Raw genomic sequence first — 21,666 nt, 5'->3', positions numbered from 1 at the left:
TATATAACACGTAGCAACTGTGACCTTGGACAAACATAAGAAATAGGCAGTATAGGCGAACAGGAGATTATGTAACCATTAGATCAAACATTCCAAGCAACTCCTTGGCCACAGTAAGTGTTCATAAACATTCCCTCCCACTTGGGGCCCATTGAGAATTACACAGAAGGAGAAGCCCTGCTCACACCCCAGTCTCAGCACAGGACCTAATTCTCTGTTTCTCCCTCTTGAGATTCTCCTAAAAGAGCAAAGAAGTCTGTGTCCTCCGACAGTTCCCCTGTAAAAGTAATTTCACTGAGGGGTGCCTGGGTGGCTCAGTCTGTTGAGCATCCGACTTCGGCTCAGGTCATGATCTCACGGTCTGTGAGTTTGAGCCCCGTATCCGGCTCTGTGCTGACAGCTCAGAGCCTGGAAGCTGTTTTGGATTCTGCGTCTCCCTGTCTCTCTCTGCCCCTCCCCCACTCATGCTCTGTCTCTCTCTCTCTGTCAATAATAAGTAAACATTACAAATTAAAAAAAAAAGTAATTTCACTGCATCTTGGAAGAAAGCATCCATTCCCATTCTACAGAAGAAGGACATGTTCCTGAGACAATATCCGTACTCCTTTTTTTCTGTTGAGGTTTCTCCAAAATAATATTAGTTCACTTACCATGCATCTCTAGCCCCTACTAACCTATGACCAACACCTTTCTTTGGATAGCAAAGCAGTCCAACCAGAACTAATGTTGGGCCCAGAGGACAGATCCTAAGAGGACACAGTCCCGGTTGGCCTCAGGGTGCAGCCCCAGGAGGTACAGATTTGTTATAGCGTCATTAGGAAACCTTCTGGAATATTGTCCCCTCCTTTCATAGAAGAACGAAGGCGGGGCCTCGGGCTCTAGGACTCACAGCACTGGATCCCAGAAACAGTTTTGCTGGCATCTCTGACTGTGGCCAGGCCTTGCCCTCGGTTTGGCCCACAGCTCCATCCGCTACACACACAGAGCCTCACTCGCGTTCCACACAGCTATGTGTTCGGACACCCGCGTGGCGCTGGTGACCGGGGCCAACAAGGGCATCGGCTTGGCCACCGTGCGTGACCTGTGCCGGCAGTTCTCCGGGGACGTGGTGCTCACGGCACGGGACGAGGCGCGGGGACGGGCGGCCGTGCAGCAGCTCCAGGCCGAGGGCCTGAGTCCGCGCTTCCACCTGCTGGACGTCGACGACCTGCAGAGCATCCGCGCCCTGCGCGACTTCCTACGCAAGGAGTACGGGGGCCTGGACGTGCTGGTCAACAATGCAGCCGTCTTCTTTGACAGTAAGGACGTGGGAACTCTTAGGTCAGGAGACTTCCCTTAGGGGACCACCCAGGGTGGGTTGGGGCCGGTGTGTGAACCGCTGCTCTGGGGCCGTAGCTCAGAGTGGATCTAGAACGACCTCCCTAGGGAAGAAGATAGTCAGGAGGCACAGGGAGAGCAGAACCCTCCAGAAGTTGCAAGCCTTTCCAGCCAGAGAACTTTGGCATTGTCATGGATCAGACTCTCAGGGACCTCCCCCAGGTTGTTGCAAGCTACTCTCATGGGACTTGAGCGTCTCCATGAATTTTTAAATTATTACTAAATATACAAAACCCCACAGGGCCACCTGAAGAGATACCATTGCACCTTACCTTAGCGTCTTGCAGTGAGTGGTGTCAACCTACAAAGCCACCCAGCATCAACCAGTCAGATAATAAATGTTGGGATAAACTGTTCACTATCCTACACACTATTGAGAATTCACCCGATTACACACAAATGCTATTGTCACTGCATCAAATTTTCTCAATGGCTACTACTTATTAACCAATTCTCCTTCTCCCCTACAAGTTGGTGACCCCACCCCCTTACATATTCAAGCAGAAGTGACGATGAAAACAAACTTCTTTGGTACCCGAGACGTGTGCACAGAACTGCTGCCTCTAATGAGACCCCAAGGTAGGTTAATTGTTAACCAGATCTCTATGGGCTCAGAATCCATTCAAAAGGCCAATGTTTGCTCCGTTTCTTGACATGGAAAGACAAACCAAAAGACAGAATTATGGCCTTAAGGACATTGAGGGATAGTAGATATTATCATTTTTTAATCCTTTCTTCAAAAAGAGGTTTACTGAAATAATGTAGCCACAAAAACAAAATAAGAATCTACAACACCCAGGTGCTCACCACCAATCTTAACCAGGCAATCAGTATCAAGGCCATGTAATCCCCTTCCCACATTCCATATCTTTTCCCTCCCATTCCCCCAAATTCCTATTGCTGAATTTAAAGGATACTCTCCTTAAAGGGATGAGCTGTTGTTCTTTTTTCTCTCTAAATTATACCAGGCACTTATCTCAAAAAAGATATGAAGGTATAAGCTGTGGTGCCTCAATGGCTCAGTCAGTTAAGCGTCTGACTCTTGATTTCGCCTCATGTCATGATCTCACAGTTTCGTGAATTCAAGCCCCACGTCGGCCTGTTGCTGACAGCACAGAGCCTGCTTGAGATTCTCCCTCTCTCTCTGACCCTCCCCTGCTCACACTCTCTGTCTTTATGAAAAATAAATAACACATAAACACACAAAAAGATATTAAGATATAAACATCTCTGAAGAATTGAGCAAACATTGGAAATCTGAGCACTCTTGTTCATTAGATATAAGGTTCAAGTAAAGATGGAAATACAGTCTTGTTAAGGCTACACTTACCCAGGAAACTTAGAAAAGTTGCTCTCAACCTTCACATGAGAAGATACTGCTTTGAAATATCCTGTAGACTGAAAAACCACTAGAGAAATTTGGAGAGAAAGTGACAATAGCAAATGTATCTCACTCACACTCACTCTGACATATTGATTCTAGAAAGGATAGGTGGCTGGACATTTCTAGGTGTGATGTGCTAGGCATTTTATATATAGTCCCCATTAAGAACCTGGAGGAATAATGGATTTCAAGGTCACAAGCACAGCTGGCTGAAGACCGAGGTCATGCGACATCCAAACTAGTGGTTCTTCCCACTACTCAAGGTCCTCAAATCATTTTCCCTACATCTCTCTTCTTCAAATGAAGCCTTACCCAGTAAGACAAGGGAAACAGAAAATAAAAGGACTCTTCCTGATTGGGTCAATGTCTTCCTTATCACAGGACTCCCAGGTACCTCAGGGAAAACCACAGGAGGCATATTTTAAAACTTTGAAGTGTTTTCTGAAAACCTCTTATCACTCAAGAGACTGAAGAAATGGTAATCTTAATATCAGAAAACATGAATCTTTCAGGGAATGTGATGAATGTGAAATCATCAAAGGTCACAAAAACCAGCTTGGACCTACAAACTGAATTTCCTTGAGAGTCAAATACTGCCCTTGAAGTTTGTGACCCCAGATGAGTGATGATGTCTAAAATACCCTGTGTTGTGTAGATCACTGTGGCTCTGCTTGAGGACAGTGAGGTTTGGAGAGTAGGAGATAGTGAGAGATTTCCTAACAATAGATCCCTGGTCACATACAGAGTAATGGTCTGGATAAACTGTAAGCCCAACATACAACCTGGCCCCAGCAGTGCGCAAGAGTCCTTTCTGACCTAGGTGACGTGCTTTTCACAGTGACTATGACAGGGCAATCCTTTTACACACGATCTCACACACAGTGTCACACACTCACAGTCACATTCACATACAGTCTCTTTCACACACACTCGCATTCACACAAATCTCACACACTCCTGTGAACTCACACACCCTTAACATAAGGATGTCAGGAGGGCCCATACACTCCTTGGCACACAGTCTGTGTGCCTTCCAGTTCAGAGTCCTCAAAATAACACTTGAAAACCATGAGTCCACTATGATGACAAAAATGTTTGGATCAGGGACTCTGCTGTGGAAGCTCTAAAAGTACTTCCCAATCCTGTGTGTGTCCTGTCCTGAGCTGTCAGACCGGAAGGGTCTAAAGGGTCCCACTTCTAAGGGGAAGCCCCCTGACAACCACCCTGCCCACTTGCAGATGTGGTCAGTGCAGGGGACAGGCCTGGGTTGAGGGAATGGTTGCAGCATCTACTACAAGGAATTTACCTACAAAACCTTTTACTCCCTGCCAGGCTTCCCTCAAATACACAGGCAAGCATTCTCACAGGTGATTCTAGACTTCCCAAGACAGACAATATAGAAGAGAAACAGGGTATCTTTATTACAAACAGCCTGTAGAAAGTTAGAAGAATTTCTCCATCTACTGACTATACTAAAGGTATGTAAGAAATAGTTCCTAGCCCCTATGAGTAAATGCATTGGCCTTTCTGGTATACCAGTTACCCCAGTGTGGGTTCCTCTGCCCCAGTCTTGTTCTTTTTCAAAGATTTCTTTCTCTCTGTTGCAATTTTGAATCATGAAACATAGTTTATTATATTATTACCCAGGCATATAATATTTTTGAAAATAAAATAAATATGTTTAGTGGTAAGTAATAAAACCTGAGAGGTGCTTCTGAAACATTTGACAAACATGTTCTGTTAATCCTACACCAAATACGCTGTAGATGAAAGGAAGGACCAGAATAACAGACCCCTTTCTAAAAGGTGTTCAGCTTAGAAAACTGTTACATTAATAAGATAGTTTATATAATTCATTTTCATTGTTTCTAAACACCACCAATGAGAGCCACAGGGTCATGCATGATCTCTCCCACTGAACTTGTATGGCACTGCCATTCCTTAGTGGGATGGAGGTCAGAGTTAAGTGACCATGACTGTCTTTCCTGGATATTTACATGAAAAAGGGAGAGTTTCCTAATTTTCTTGTACCTTTTGACTTTTTTTATAATTTAAAAGTACTCACTGAAATATAAAAATATAATCAATATTTAAATGTAAAAATAGTAAACTATATATGTCAATATAATGTCATTTTTATGACTACTGATATATTTTTAAAAAACAGTGAGTGAGAAATGTGTCATTGCTTTGCACCTTTAATAGCTTTATTGAGATAAAGTTCACCTGCCATACACTTCACCCATTTCGGGTATGCAATTCACTGGATTTTAGTATTGACAGAGTTGTAGAACCATCACAACTTCAAGATTAACACACTGAAATCACCCTAAGGAGACCCTTTGCCCTTAGCTATCGGCCCTCTGTTACCCCTTTCCCCCTGCCCTAAGCAACCACCAATCTACTCCCTGTCTCTAGACTTCGTTGTTCTGTACATCCCATACACAGAATCGCATAACGAGTGGTGTTGTGTAACTGGCCTCTTTAACGCTGGACAATGTCGTCAGTTGTCATTCATGTTGTAGCATGTACTTCATTTCTTTTTATGGCATCTCTTTAACATGTCAGTTTTCCACTCCCTTCCACGACCACATTGCCTGGCATTCTGTCATTGCTCCCAAGTTGATGAAATCACAAACATAGAGAAAATAGCTTGTAAGTCCGCCCAGTGAGGTGATTTGCTTTTCCTGGCTCATCAGAGTGACAGCCTATCAATGCAGTGCTGTCTTTCACCTTCGAAAGGCCTTCAATAAACTGATCAGCTCTTTGTTGGTCAATAAACATCTGCTCATACAACATCATCTAAGTGACCATAAGATTTTTAGGGGGCTTCAAAGGGGACCTGTGAAGGAAAAGTGAATCTCTATTCATGAATGCGTGAGTGCCTCCTTACAGTCCACTTAACATGTTACTGGATAAGCCATTTTCTTTTTTTTAGGGAACATCTGGGCACTGCCTCCCCATTAGATTCTTTTTTTGACATTATATGAGATATTAAGGGTATAACAATTTTCATGTTCTTCGCTTATAGAGTCTTCATTAACACTCATAGAAAACTGGTAATTGTCTCCCAAATGGACAGATTTTAGCAAATTTGGTATTCATCATTCTCATGGATGCCATTCTATGTGATTTATTTGTGTTGTATTTTAGGCAGAGTGGTCAATGTGTCTAGTATAATGAGCTTTGTAGCTCTTGAATACTGTAGCCCAGGACTGCAGCAGAAGTTCAGAAGTGAGACCATCACAGAGGAGGAGCTGGTGGGGCTCATGAACAAGTTTGTGGACGATGTAAAGAACGGAGTGCACCAGAACGAGGGCTGGCCTGATATGAAAGTAGTCACATATGGAGTGTCAGAGATGGGTCTCACAGTCCTGTCCAGAATCTATGCCAGGAAACTGAGTGAGCAGAGGAGAGGGGACAAGATCCTCCTGAATGCCTGCTGCCCTGGGTGGGTGAGAACAGACATGGGTGGGCCAAAAGGCATCAAAACCATAGAAGAAGGAGCAGAGACTCCTGTCTACTTGGCCCTTTTGCCCTTGGATGCTAAGGGGCCTCACGGGGAGTTTGTTATGGAGAAGAAAGTTGAACAATGGGGACTCCGCCCTCAGTTCCCTCCATGGGTCCCATTATGATACTGCCATGATTTGACCAAACAGATTACACTGTCACCAATGTCCTTATAAAAAAAAAAAAAAAGAAAGGAAGAAAAGAAGAGAAAAGAAAAAGGAAGAAAAGAAAAGAAAAGAAAAGAAAGGAAAAAAGAAAAGAAAAGAATCACTATCCATATCAAGTACTCACACTGAATTGGCTACTAATTCTGTGAAATCTTTTGTGATTTCTTCTGTGATATATGAGTAGAAAGAGTGGAATTAATGACTATCATGAATCAACATCATAGATGAATAAACAGTTCTAAGTAAATGTCCACGTGTACGCATTATTTCTTGCCAACCAGTCCCAAAATCTAATAGGCCCTACTAGGTCAAGAGAAGGGACAGTTTAACTCAGAGGTTGGTAGACATTAGTGAAAGAGCCATATGCTGAATATATTTGCCTTTGCAGGCCAATGGTCTCTGTTGGATATACTCAAATCTGCTGCTGTAGCCTGAAAGTCACCACAGACAATATAAAAACCCATGAATGGGGTGGAATTTCCCTTGCCAGCATACTTTATCAGCATCTATGACAGCCTCTATGACATAGGCATGCCACCATGGACAGACATCCTCTGTGGTCTCTTTAAATATCACACTCAATGGGGAAAAGTCAACTTCAAGGTGTGAAATGGGAATGGGCACTTAAGATGCATCCATAAGACAATGTGAGACAAGGGGGAAAAGGGAATATGGATTGGTATCAATGCGTATGAAAGAATTACCGTCAAATCTCCTCAAGGCTAATGTGCTATTCATGTAGGGATAAATGGTCACCAAGTGTGTAACATTAACACAGTTCAGCAAAGCCTCCACAGAAGATGAACATATAAGGAAAGTGAAATACTCATCATTGTTGGGGCTAGTTTGGTGGATACATGGGTGTCCACAATCCTATTCTTCCCACTTTTCTCTCTGAGAGCTTTCAAGACAAACATCTGGAAATAAAAAGGTCTTGGCTCTGCTGCCTTACGCGACGACCTTGAGCAAAACCCTGCCTGTTGCTGTCTGTCAATCTCCTCAAGTGTACAATTCAGGGGAACTCATAGGATTGCCGAGAAGAGGAAAGGCACTAATACAGGTGAGCAGGCTGCAAACAAGAGCGGTGCAAAGTGCCCTCCGTAGGCATCCCCAGACTGGGGCCTGACACCTCCAGGGCCCAGAGGGGAGCTTCTTACTGCCCCACACCCAGCCTGGCTCCCGGGGGGCCTCCCACCACCTCCCACCCCTCCCAGAAGCATCCATGTGGTACAGACTTCCTGCCCTCATGATTATTTTCCAGTCTTCACCAGGGGTTTCAGGCTGACAGAAATGAGAACTGATGGGCCCTGCAAGCAAGTGTTGGGTCCATACTTTATGTCTTTCCCTTCAGGGGCTCTTGAGTGACTCAGTCAGTTGAGTGTCTAACTTTGGCTCAGGTCATTATCTCAAGGTTCATGAGCCCCACATGGGATTCTGCCATCAGCACAGAGCCCACTTCAGATCTCTCTCTCTCTCTCTGTCCCCCTCCCCTGCTTTCTTTTTCTCTCTTTCAGAATAAATAAACTTTAAACAACCTAAAAGTCTTTCCCTTCAAAGGGGCTATTAATTTTCTCTCTGTTATCTGGCTATTCTAAACTGACCCATGAGGAGCATCAATGTCTAGGACAAAACAATAGCATGTCAACTGCTGGTTTGGAAATGTATCCCAGTATCACAGAGATCTCTTTTCCTTGATACCTTAAAAATAACACCAAATTATATATAACACTTATTAACTAAAACCTTGGTCTACACCAAATATAAGCACTTTATAACCATTAAAGCAGACATCCCAAGCAATTCCTCAGCCACAGTGAGCTTCACAAACATTCCCTCTCACTCGGGGCCCACTGGGAATCACACTGAGGGAGGAGTCCTGCCCACACCCAAGTCCGAGCACAGGACCTCACTCTCTGTATCTCTCTCTTGAGTTTCTACTGAGAAAGCAGGGGATCTGTGTCCTCAGAAGCACTTCCCTGTACAACCAGTTTCACTGCATCTTAGAAGAAGGCAAACTTTCCCATTCTACAGAGGAAGAAGGACACATTCCCAACACAATGGCTATATTCCTTTCTTCCTGATGGGGTTTTCCCAAAATATGTTTAGTTCTACTACCATGAATCTCTAGCTCCTATTAGCCTGTGACTACCCATTTTCTTTCTGAGGAGCACATCAGTCCGTCCTGAACCATTGCTGAGCTCAGAGGAGGGATCCTAGGAGTGGGGAGTTCCATCTGGGTTCAGGGTACAACCCTGGGAGAGACAGACCTGGCATAGCATCTTTAAGGAACCATCTGGAACCTTTGGCTCCTCCTTTGATGGGGGATAGGGCCTCTGGCTCTAGGGGTAACAGCCCTGGATCCTAGAACACAGTTCTACTGACATCTGTGCCAGTGCCCGGGGCCAAAACACACACCCAGTGTCTTATGATGTCTGCTTTCCAAACTCAAGTGCCTCGCTCAGCCTGGTAGGCCTGCAGCCACATGGTGCTGGTGACTAGGTCCAACTAGGCTTTGCCATCATGCGTGTTCTGTGCCAGCAGGTCTCAGGGAACATGGTGCTCGCAAACATGCTTCCCCCTGCCTTACATCCATGACCTGCAGAGCAGCCATGCACTGCTCAACTTCCTACGCAAGGAGTGCGGGGGTCTGGAAGTGCTGGTCAGCAACATGGGCATCGTCTTCTACTCCTCCCCTCTTGGCGTGATCTAGTCAGGTTAGTGGAATCTTCACTACCTCCAATTCATAAAGCCAGCCTAAAACCTGTCACCTGCCTAGAATATTCCAGGATCTCCAGAGCACATATTTGTTTTCCTGCCTCTCCACCTGCACCTATGCCCTCCCTTCCTGCCTCAAATCCCTTTAACCCCATCTAAAACCAACATTTCCTGAGGACACTGATTTTTCTTTTTTTTATTAAAATAATTTTATTAGAAGTTTATTAGAAAGTTTACATAGTTCAAGGGACAAACTGGCAGCATTTTCGACAAGAGAGAGTGTACAATTTTCAAATGACAGAGAAGATTATTTCAAATAGCAAGGTTTTAGGCCTAAAAAATTATTAAATTCATTAAAGCAGCAATGTGATATGTCATATTTTCTGGGAACTGTGAAATGATAGTAGAAACCTTAAATTTAAGTGTAAAGAACACGTAAAATGTAACTAAAGGCTTACTATATTTTTAAAATATTTTCTACATTTTTTTAATTTTTAATTTATATCCAAGTTAGTTAGCATATGGTAGATATTTTTTTTAATTTTAATTTTTTTTAAACATTGACATCCAACTTATTTAGCATATAGTGCAACAATGATTTCAGGAGTGGATTCCTTAGTGCCCCTTACCCATTTAGCCCATCTCCCCTCCCACAACTCCTCCTGTAACCCTCTGTTCTCCATATTTATGAGTCTCTTATGTTTTGTCCCCCTCTCTGTTTTTACATTATTTTTGTTTCCCTTCCCTTATGTTCATCTGTTTTGTCCCTTAAAGTCCTCATATGAGTGCAGTCATATGATATTTGTCTTTCTCTGACTGATTTCACTTAGCATAATACCCTCCAGTTCCATCCACGTAGTTGCAAATGGCAAGATTTCATTCTTTTTGATTGTTGAGCAATATTCCATTGTATAGATATACCACATCTTCTTTATTCATTCATCCGTTGATGGGCATTTGGGCTGTTTCCATACTTTGGCTATTGTCAATAGTGCTGCTATAAACATTGGGGTGCATATGTCCCTTCAAAATGGCATACCCGTATCCCTTGGATAAATACCTAGTGGTACAATTGCTGGGTCATGGGATGTTCTATTTTTAGTTTTTTGAGGAACCTCCATACTGTTTTCCACAGTGACTATACCAGCTTGCATTCCCAGATGCTGCTTTTTCCATTTCCTCTGTTCACTGTAGCTTCTCTCCAGTTTGTGCTCCTCTGGAAGACTGCAACTTATTAACTAGATTCAGGACCCCCATCAGTTTGGTGTTTCTGTGGGTAAACCAGGGATAGGACTTCCTACTGTCATCTTGCTGATGTTAGTCTTCAGATGGTTTTTGCCTAAAGCTGAAAGGTCAACTCTTCCCTGAACCTCTAGCCTACAGGCCTGCCTTGCTGATTTGGATTTGTCAGCTTCCAAAATTGTGACTCATTTCTTATAATTCCTTAAAATAAATCTCTCTCACTCACTCTTTTCCTCTCTTCCTTTATGCATGTGTACACACACACACACACACACACCCTATCAGTTCATTTTTCTCTGGAGATTCTAGATTGGTTAATACGTATGGCAAAAGAAAAAATACTACTCTATATTGGAATAGATGCATTAAATTGGGATTTCCAGCAGAGGACCCTATCCTGGATTATCTTGGAGGGCTCTCAAAGCCATCACATGTACCCTTATTGATAGAGGCAGAGGAAGTTTTGAGGATGAAGAGGAGTCATGTGACCATGGAAGCAGTGAGTGAACTGATGTAGCCACAAGGAAAGAAACACCTTTAGCCACCAGAAGAGGGAAGAGGTAAGGAAGGGTCTTCCCTAGAAACCGGAGAGTGCACAGTCCTGGAAGCACCTTGATTTCAGACCTCTGGCCTCTGGAGCTTCAAGAGACTAGATCGCTGTTGTTTTAACTGGGTACAGTTTGTAATCATTTGTTACGGTAGCCCCGGAAAAGTAAGATCCCCATGTTCCTTGTTTACTTAGCAGTTTGGCCACATTGGTGACTCAGTGTAAGTTTTGGCAGATTACCTTAAAGATCCCCCAGGTAAAAACCTCTGGCATTTCTTCCTGGCAGCTCTCCCTATAGAAGAACAAAGAGTTCGGAAAGTTCTTTGCCTTCAGTCAAAGGCAAGGAACACACACACTCAGCAATTATGTCTCTCCTTCTGCGAGTGCTCTTGGTCTCTGTTGTAGGGCTCCCACCTCTCCCTATACACAGAACATGCTATCCAGCGGGACAGGACACTGTCAGCTCTGCATGCAGTTCAAAAAGAGAGCTTACCACATGCACCTGGGTCCAGGAGCAGGTGACTTTGAAACCTCTTGCCTATCAGTGACCAGTACAGTTTCCTAAATGCAGAGTCTAAGCAAGTGTCCATGAGCTGGGAAGAGATCAGGGGGAAAGAAGTAGTGGGAACAAGAGAGGTTTTGTACAGGTTAGCTGAGTAACAAACATGCAGTAGTGGCAATATCATAATTCAGGGGGAAGCGGTTGATGGTAGAGCCATGCATAGAATATAGCGATATAACAAAAGCAGTTTACAAAATTGTTCTGTAACTTGTTCTGGAAATTCTGAAAATGCCAGAATATCTGTGGCTTCCATTTAATTTCTATCAAGAGGCCCAAGCTCCTTCCCATTGGACTCAGCAACAGCTTGCTTGGTCTTGTGTTCCAGAAAGTTAAGAGTATAAACAGTAAACTGTTTAAACACAGACTATTTCAACAACTGACCTAGTTTACAAATTCTTATCCATCTCTGCCCAGATCCCAGTCTCAATAACTCCTGCCTTAAAACTCACTTATGACTAACTCTTTACCAAAAAACAAACAACAATAACAGAAACAAAAACCCAGACTCTTATAAAACCCAATTGCTCAAATTATTGAGGAGATAGTTTGATGATTTCATTTGGTCAGTGGAACTTCTGACTGACAAGTTTCTAATAAACTCAGCTTGTGGGGTTTTCTTTTCAATCACAAAAGTTTTCCTGGTGCTTTTATGGGGATGTTCAACAGACTTGGAGGTCCAGTGATATAGCCAAAATCTCCTCATCCATTTTGGCCCAAGATCCGACATCATTAACAGCATACATCCCCAAAACCCCTGAGTACCCCTATCTGAGGTCCTCAGCTGTCATTGCCACTGTGTCTCCAACATTAAGTCTGAGTTCCCATTCCTTTTCCTTGAACTCCTTAGCTGAGATTATTTTATTTATTTTTTTTTTATTTTTTATTTTTTAATATATGAAATTTACTGTCAAATTGGTTTCCATACAACACCCAGTGCTCATCCCAAAAGGTGCCCTCCTCAATACCCATCACCCACCCTGCCCTCCCTCCCACCCCCCATCAACCCTCAGTTTGTTCTCAGTTTTTAACAGTCTCTCATGCTTTGGCTCTCTCGCACTCTAACCTCTTTTTTTTTTTTTTTTTTCCTTCCCCTCCCCCATGGGTTTCTGTTATGTTTCTCAGGATCCACATAAGAGTGAAACCATATGGTATCTGTCTTTCTCTGTATGGCTTATTTCACTTAGGATCACACTCTCCAGTTCCATCCATGTTGCTACAAAAGGCCATATTTCATTTTTTCTCATTGCCACGTAGTATTCCATTGTGTATATAAACCACAATTTCTTTATCCATTCATCAGTTGATGGACATTTAGGCTCTTTCCATAATTTGGCTATTGTTGAGAGTGCCGCTATAAACATTGGGGTACAGGTGCCCCTATGCATCAGTACTCCTGTATCCCTTGGATAAATTCCTAGCAGTGCTATTGCTGGGTCATAGGGTAGGTCTATTTTTAATTTTCTGAGGAACCTCCACACTGCTTTCCAGAGCGGCTGCACCAATTTGCATTCCCACCAACAGTGCAAGAGGGTTCCTGTTTCTCCACATCCTCTCCAGCATCTATAGTCTCCTGATTTCTTCATTTTGGCCACTCTGACTGGCGTGAGGTGGTATCTGAGTGTGGTTTTGATTTGTATTTCCCTGATAAGGAGCGACGTTGAGCATCTTTTCATGTGCCTGTTGGCCATCCGGATGTCTTCTTTAGAGAAGTGTCTATTCATGTTTTCTGCCCATTTCTTCACTGGGTTATTTGTTTTTCGGGTGTGGAGTTTGATGAGCTCTTTATAGATTTTGGATACTAGCCCTTTGTCCGATGTGTCATTTGCAAATATCTTTTCCCATTCCGTTGGTTGCCTTTTAGTTTTGTTGGTTGTTTCCTTTGCTGTGCAGAAGCTTTTTATCTTCATAAGGTCCCAGTAATTCACTTTTGCTTTTAATTCCCTTGCCTTTGGGGATGTGCCGAGTAAGAGATTGCTACGGCTGAGGTCAGAGAGGTCTTTTCCTGCTTTCTCCTCTAAGGTTTTGATGGTTTCCTGTCTCACATTCAGGTCCTTTATCCATTTTGAGTTTATTTTTGTGAATGGTGTGAGAAAGTGGTCTAGTTTCAACCTTCTGCATGTTGCTGTCCAGTTCTCCCAGCACCATTTGTTAAAGAGACTGTCTTTTTTCCATTGGATGTTCTTTCCTGCTTTGTCAAAGATGAGTTGGCCATACGTTTGTGGGTCTAGTTCTGGGGTTTCTATTCTATTCCATTGGTCTATGTGTCTGTTTTTATGCCAATACCATGCTGTCTTGATGATGACAGCTTTGTAGTAGAGGCTAAAGTCTGGGATTGTGATGCCTCCTGCTTTGGTCTTCTTCTTCAAAATTACTTTGGCTATTCGGGGCCTTTTGTGGTTCCATATGAATTTTAGGATTGCTTGTTCTAGTTTCGAGAAGAATGCTGGTGCAATTTTGATTGGGATTGCATTGAATGTGTAGATAGCTTTGGGTAGTATTGACATTTTGACAATATTTATTCTTCCAATCCATGAGCATGGAATGTCTTTCCATTTCTTTATATCTTCTTCAATTACCTGCATAAGCTTTCTATAGTTTTCAGCATACAGATCTTTTACATCTTTGGTTAGATTTATTCCTAGGTATTTTATGCTTCTTGGTGCAATTGTGAATGGGATCAGTTTCTTCATTTGTCTTTCTGTTGCTTCATTGTTAGTGTATAAGAATGCAACTGATTTCTGCACATTGATTTTGTATCCTGCAACTTTGCTGAATTCATGTATCAGTTCTAGCAGACTTTTGGTGGAGTCTATCAGATTTTCCATGTATAATATCATGTCATCTGCAAAAAGCGAAAGCTTGACTTCATCTTTGCCAATTTTGATGCCTTTGAATTCCTTTTGTTGTCTGATTGCTGATGCTAGAACTTCCAGCACTATGTTAAACAACAGCGGTGACAGTGGGCATCCCTGTTGTGTTCCTGATCTCAGGGAAAAAGCTCTCAGTTTTTCCCCATTGAGGATGATGTTAGCTGTGGGCTTTTCATAAATGGCATTTATGATCTTTAAGTATGTTCCTTCTATCCCGACTTTCTCAAGGGTTTTTATTAAGAAAGGGTGCTGGATTTTGTCAAAGGCCTTTTCTGCATCGATTGACAGGATCATATGGTTCTTCTCTTTTTTTTTGTTAATGTGATGTATCACGTTGATCGATTTGCGAATGTTGAACCAGCCCTGCATCCCAGGAATGAATCCCACTTGATCATGGTGAATAATTCTTTTTATATGCTGTTGAATTCGATTTGCTAGTATCTTATTAAGAATTTTTGCATCCATATTCATCAGGGATATTGGCCTGTAGTTCTCTTTTTTTACTGGGTCTCTGTCTGGTTTAGGAATCAAAGTAATACTGGCTTCATAGAATGAGTCTGGAAGTTTTCCTTCCCTTTCTATTTCTTGGAATAGCTTGAGAAGGATAGGTATTATCTCTGCTTTAAATGTCTGGTAGAACTCCCCTGGGAAGCCATCTGGTCCTGGACTCTTATTTGTTGGGAGATTTTTGATAACCGATTCAATTTCTTCGCTGGTTATGGGTCTGTTCAAGCTTTCTATTTCCTCCTGATTGAGTTTTGGAAGAGTGTGGGTGTTTAGAAATTTGTCCATTTCTTCCAGGTTGTCCAATTTGCTGGCATATAATTTTTCATAGTATTCCCTGATAATTGTTTGTATCTCTGAGGGATTGGTTGTAATCATTCCATTTTCATTCATGATTTTATCTATTTGGGTCATCTCCCTTTTCTTTTTGAGAAGCCTGGCTAGAGGTTTGTCAATTTTGTTTATTTTTTTCAAAAAACCAACTCTTGGTTTCGTTGATCTGCTCTACAGTTTTTTTAGATTCTATATTGTTTATTTCTGCTCTGATCTTTATTATTTCTCTTCTTCTGCTGGGTTTAGGCTGCCTTTGCTGTTCTGCTTCTATTTCCTTTAGGTGTGCTGTTAGGTTTTGTATTTGGGATTTTTCTTGTTTCTTGAGATAGGCCTGGATTGCAATGTATTTTCCTCTCAGGACTGCCTTCGCTGCGTCCCAAAGCGTTTGGATTGTTGTATTTTCATTTTCGTTTGTTTCCATATATATTTTAATTTCTTCTCTAATTGCCTGGTTGACCCACTCATTCGTTAGTAGGGTGTTCTTTAACCTCCATGCTTTTGGAGGTTTTCCAGACTTTTTCCTGTGGTTGATTTCAAGCTTCATAGCATTGTGGTCTGAAAGTATGCATGGTATAATTTCAATTCTTGTAAACTTATGAAGGGCTGTTTTGTGACCCAGTATATGATCTATCTTGGAGAATGTTCCATGTGCACTCGAGAAGAAAGTATATTCTGTTGCTTTGGGATGCAGAGTTCTAAATATATCTGTCAAGTCCATCTGATCCAATGTATCATTCAGGGCCCTTGTTTCTTTATTGACTGTGTGTCTAGATGATCTATCCATTTCTGTAAGTGGGGTGTTAAAGTCCCCTGCAATGACCACATTCTTATCAATAAGGTTGCTTATGTTTATGAGTAATTGTTTTATATATCTGGGGGCTCGGGTATTTGGCGCATAGACATTTATAATAGTTAGCTCTTCCTGGTGGATAGACCCTGTGATTATTATATAATGCCCTTCTTCATCTCTTGTTACAGCCTTTAATTTAAAGTCTAGTTTGTCTGATATAAGTATGGCTACTCCAGCTTTCTTTTGGCTTCCAGGAGCATGATAAATAGTTCTCCATCCCCTCACTCTCAATCTAAAGGTGTCCTCAGATCTAAAATGAGTCTCTTGTAGACAGCAAATAGATGGGTCTTGTTTTTTTATCCATTCTGATACCCTATGTCTTTTAGTTGGCGCATTTAATCCATTTACATTCAGTGTTATTATAGAAAGATATGGGTTTAGAGTCATTGTGATGTCTGTAGGTTTCATGCTTGTAGCGATGTCTCTGGTACTTTGTCTCACAGGATCCCCCTTAGGATCTCTTGTAGGGCTGGTTTCGTGGTGACAAATTCCTTCAGTTTTTGTTTGTTTGGGAAGACCTTTATCTCTCCTTCTATTCTAAATGACAGACTTGCTGGATAAAGGATTCTCGGCTGCATATTTTTTCTGTTTAGCACACTGTAGATATCGTGCCAAGCCTTTCTGGCCTGCCAAGTTTCAAAGGAGAGATCAGTCACGAGTCTTATAGGTCTCCCTTTATATGTGAGGGCACGTTTAAGCTGAGATTATTTTAAATTCAATCAGTATCCTTCAAGAATTGTTCAACTTCCAATACTAATCCAACTTCTATTCAAATTCCTTGTTGGAAATCTGACTAAGCATTTATTGACAACTTATTCTTCTTTTTACCACTCATGATGTTTTCTGTCTATAAGAGGAAGCTCTTAGTAAGGTAGGGGGCCTACAGAGGTCTGAAAAGTCTACCTCTAAACTGGCCGTGAGGATAAATGAATAAAAGGTCTTACTACTCTGCCTTCCTTTCTTAGACATCTCTGCCTTCGATTGCCCATCAAAACTTTACAACAGCTTTCTTTAGTTTGCTCTGTATGAAAGAAATCGCTTCTAGCAGAAATCTTCTCACCACACTCCATCTTCCAGGGCCATTGATTTATCATTTCAATGACTGGAAATGCCTCAACTTCAGGTTGAGGGGCCCAAGACATGGGTTTTATAGAAGTAACACTTCCTACTGACCGCTAGCCAATTCCATATGGATTCACCTGTTAACTAACTCATCTACAATTCTACCTGGCAGAGGTCTGGCTTGTTACGTGTATTCCCACTTAATCCCAACGCCCTCCTATGTGCCATAATATATGCCATAATTCTACCAAGGGTAATATGAACTTGCAATGGCCACTATGGTGATATTTTGATATGACAAAAATATATGATCTAAGGGGTACATTTAAAAACAGACTAAACAAACCCCTAATATTTTGGTCAACACTTTTGATTGGTATGAGTAAGCTTCAAAAAGAAATTCAGACTCAAAATTGGACATTTACAATATAGCTTAGCCAAAGCTAATGAAAATGGGTCAAGCTTAAAACTGTGTATCCATTAGACTCATCATGAGCAAACACATACCATGTGTAAACCTCCCTCTTTTTCCCACCCACATGCCTTCTCTAACTTCTGCCTCTACCTAGCTATGACTCCCTTTCCTTTCCCTCTAGTCTACCTGAATCACGAAAGGCTCAATAGCCCCTTACAACTGGAAACCTTAAAATAGACTTGAGGGACTTCTAGGTGGCTCAGTTGGTTGAGTGTCTGACTGTTGTTTTTTTTTTTTTTTTTGGCTCAGGTCATGATCTCATGGATTGTGAGTTTGAACACCATGCTAGGCTCTGTGCTGGAGGTGCAGAGTTGGCTTGGGATTCTCTCTCTCTCCCTGTCTCTCTCTGCCCCTCCCCTGCTCGCTCACTCTCTCTCTCAAAATAAATAAACTTTACTGGCGACATAGGTAGGTAGGAAGGTAGGTAGGTAGGTAGATAAAAAAAAAATAGACTTGAAATCATTGCCTGGGTAAGAATTCAGAGACATCAATGACTATCTTAATGTTTATTGAGAAACTCAAAATAGTCTTATGAAATTATAATTCTGGACTGCCAGGCTTATATTGACTTGCACACTGGTGGGCTTCTCAGATGCCAAATCTTAGATGAAAACGACTCGCTAGGATGAAACCACACAAAATGTTAGGAAACCTGAATTCTGGAGGACAGCCTATTAGGACAAGGCTATCAGAATAGAAGACAAGCTCCTAAGGATCCCATCAGAAACATCCCCTGTAAACACTGACTAGACTCTTCCTTAGTTTTATAAATAAGACAAAGATCAAACTATGGTCAATTCAAAGACAGATTATTAAGCAACACTTAGTATAGATGCTAAGGTCAGTCTCAGTGTAGACCTGTTTTTGCGGTTTCTCAATGAATGAAAGCCTTAATAGAGTATTTGACTAGGAAAAGCAAGTTAGGGTGGAAAATAACTCCCTTCCCTCAACTACAGCACTCAAAAGAATACCTTTAGAGGGGAAGAGAACAAACCCAGGATAAAACTCAGAATAAATTTAAGATTTTCCAATGTAAAAAATGACATGTTTCCCATAAAAATAATTGCTGGAACCATAAACAAGGAGATTCCCAGGCAAGTGCACTTGTCCATACTGCAAGCAAAAGGAGGGATGGGAAAAATAATTAACTTGTATTAGCTATGAAATAAAAAGAAAGGATTAAGAGGCCTAAACAGAAAAACAGCGTCCAATTTCATGTTGTACCTTTAAGTTCACCTGGAAACATTTATCTAAATATAAAGGACCACCATACGAATTTATAATTGATGTGGGTATTGGGTTGAATAGGGTCCTCAAAAAATTCATGTGAACGCTGAGCCTGTGGATGTAACCTTGTTTGGAAACTGGGTCGCCAAGTAAACATGATGTCACACTGGATTACAAGAAGGCCCTATGAAGACACTGAGGGCCTCACGTAACAAGAATCCCACATAACAAGAGAGTCGGAGTTTAGGGTGGTGCTTCTACAAACCAAAGGGATGCCAATAATTGCTGACAACCATCAAAGCCTAGGAAGAGGCATGGAAGGATTCTTCTCTAGAGCCTTCAGAGGTACCATGGCCCTGTCAATGCCCTGCTCTCTGACTTTAATCCTCCAAAACTGAGAGAATATTTTTCTTTTCTTTTAAGCCACCCAGTCTGTGGTACTTTGTCACGGCAACATGGAAAATGAATACAATATGGATACTACCAAAAACAGCGAACCTACCACTGTCACAGAACCTTTCCTTCCGAAGTGGATGCCAGCCCACCAATTCTGAACTCCCATTTCCAAACACATAATTATCACTTTTGGACTTTAATAGGATAATCCTTCTTTGTGACACCTCATCTGCTCATTTAAGAGAGAAAAGCCACTCACTAAGCCAAGGGAATTGCCAGATGAAATGACCTTCCAAGAGTTCCTCTTGAAATTCCTAAAGATTTCCTTATTTATAATCAAGTTAAAATTAATTTAGACACTAACTTACCACTGCCTTATGTTTAAATTAACCCCAAATGGAGGTACTCTGGACTGCTTTGGGACAAAGAATTCCAATGACAGTAGAATTATTGGAGCTGAACTCATTAAGGACTGATCCACGTACCTTGAAATTTCACAGTAACCTCGTAGACCAGAAAGTAAAGACATAAAGACCTGTAATGCAAATTATGATAGAAAATGAATCACGCCTTACAGGAATCTGAGAAATCCAATAGACAAAATTATCAATTTGTGCAGGATTTCTGAAGTATAAACACAAATAGGCATACCTTATTTTTCAGTGGTATCAAGCCCCAATACCAAACTATCCTTAATGCCACCTGAAGCCACTTTCTTTAGTCATAGACCTGTCCACTGCCTTCTTTAGCACCCTCTAGATCAGGGCACCAGTGCCTGTTTATTGAGCTTGGTAAGAGATAAAGTGGTAAGAAAGTACTTATACTAGTGCAGGATTCCTCTCTTATATGGATTATATCAGGAAAAGTTGGTCTCCTTGACTATGGATCTACCTGCTGATCTCTACTGTGTATCTCACTGTCTAGTGCTCCCCTACCCTTGTTGACTTGTGTCAAACCTGTAAGACACAATCAGACAACCTCATAAGGGTATTTGGGCCAAAAGTGGGTCACTGGATAGCCCCAATGACTGTTAATGGATTTGTTCTGCAAATTAAAAAAAAAAAAAAAAAGAAGAAAGGAAGGGAAAGGAAAGGAAAGGAAAGGAAAGGGAAGGAAAGGAAAGGGAAGGAAAGGAAAGGAGGAAAGAAACCAACTTGTTAGGTACTGCTCACAAATTAAACAGGGACTTAGCATCTCAATAAACTGATGCCCACTGTCAAGAAATTCCCTAATATCCCTGTGGATACATTTGGCTCACTCATTTTCCCTCTTTTTTTTTTAATTTTTTTTCAACATTTATTTATTTTTGAGACAGAGAGAGACAGAGCATGAACAGGGGAGGGGCAGAGAGAGAGGGAGACACAGAATCTGAAATAGGTTCCAGGCTCTGAGCGGTCAGCACAGAGCCCGACACGGGGCTCGAACTCACGGGCAGTGAGATCATGACCTGAGCCGAAGTCGGACACTTAACCGACCGAGCCACCCAGGCGCCCCTCATTTTCCCTCTTAAGAAAAAGCAGTCTTTAGACCTCCTACTTCAAAGAATAGAAAATCTGAAACCTCAAATTTTAACTCCAACAGAAAATTCTGGGCTGCTTTATTCTGTCCTCAGGCATACCCATCTCACACTTTAAAGAAGGTCCAAAATGTGGTGCCAAAAACTCTACATGCTGTGGTTCAGAGATTGACAGCAGAACCCGACAGTGCCACCTAGACTAAGGATCTCCTTGCCTGAGAAATTCATAAGATTGCACAGGCAGTAGGATAAAACAGAGCCATTCTAGACGTATTACTGCCTTCTCAAGGCAGACCATGTGCCATCTTAAGGAAAAAATGTACTTCCATCCCTATGGAAATCTGTTCTTTGATGGTTAATGTTAATTAAAGAGATCTGGAAACAAAGACATTAGAAAATTCAATAATATGGGGGCACCTGGGTGACTCAGTTGGTCAAGCGTTCGCCTCTTGGTTTCACTCAGGTCATGATATTGCCATTTTATGGGTTAGAGCCCTGCATTGGGCTCTGCGATGGCAGCACAGAGCCTGCTTGGGATTCTCTCTCTCCTTCTCTCTCTGCCCCTCCCCTACTGTCTCTGTTTCCTTCAAAATAACTAAATAAACTTTTTAAAAAATTAATGTTTATTTATTTTTGAGAGACACAGAGAGAGCGAGAGCAGGGGAGGGGCAGAGAGAGAGGGAGACCCAGAATCTGAAGCAGGCTCCAGGCTCTGAGCTGTCAGCACAGAGCCTGATGCAGGGCTTGAACTCCTGAAGCACGAGACCATGACCTGAGTGAAGTCGGATGCTTAGCCAGGGACCCCAAAATAAATAAACTTTAAAAAAAAAAGGAAAGAAAATTGGATAATCTGGATAATACCCCATATCTGGTTCAACAGGCTCTTCGAATTGGAGGTAAGATCTGTTTTCTTGGCTTCAAGTAGACAT

General features: G+C 41.9%; 1 protein-coding gene across 1 annotated transcript; it reads left to right on the top strand.

Annotated features, from left to right (window-relative positions):
- The first annotated feature begins 836 nt into the window (after positions 1 to 836).
- Positions 837 to 6,676, top strand: LOC125920759 (carbonyl reductase [NADPH] 1-like). Its single transcript, XM_049627910.1, has 3 exons — positions 837 to 1,298; positions 1,849 to 1,956; positions 5,915 to 6,676. Exons 1-3 carry the CDS (start codon positions 1,010 to 1,012, stop codon positions 6,394 to 6,396), a joined length of 879 nt encoding a protein of 292 aa, XP_049483867.1. The 5' UTR covers positions 837 to 1,009; the 3' UTR covers positions 6,397 to 6,676.
- Positions 6,677 to 21,666: the final 14,990 nt, after the last annotated feature.

This window comes from Panthera uncia, chromosome C2 (genome assembly GCF_023721935.1).
Source record: "Panthera uncia isolate 11264 chromosome C2, Puncia_PCG_1.0, whole genome shotgun sequence".
Taxonomy (NCBI): Eukaryota; Metazoa; Chordata; class Mammalia; order Carnivora; family Felidae; genus Panthera; species Panthera uncia.
The sequence above is the reverse complement of the archived record's forward strand: the minus strand, read 5'-3'. Positions and strand labels throughout refer to the sequence as shown.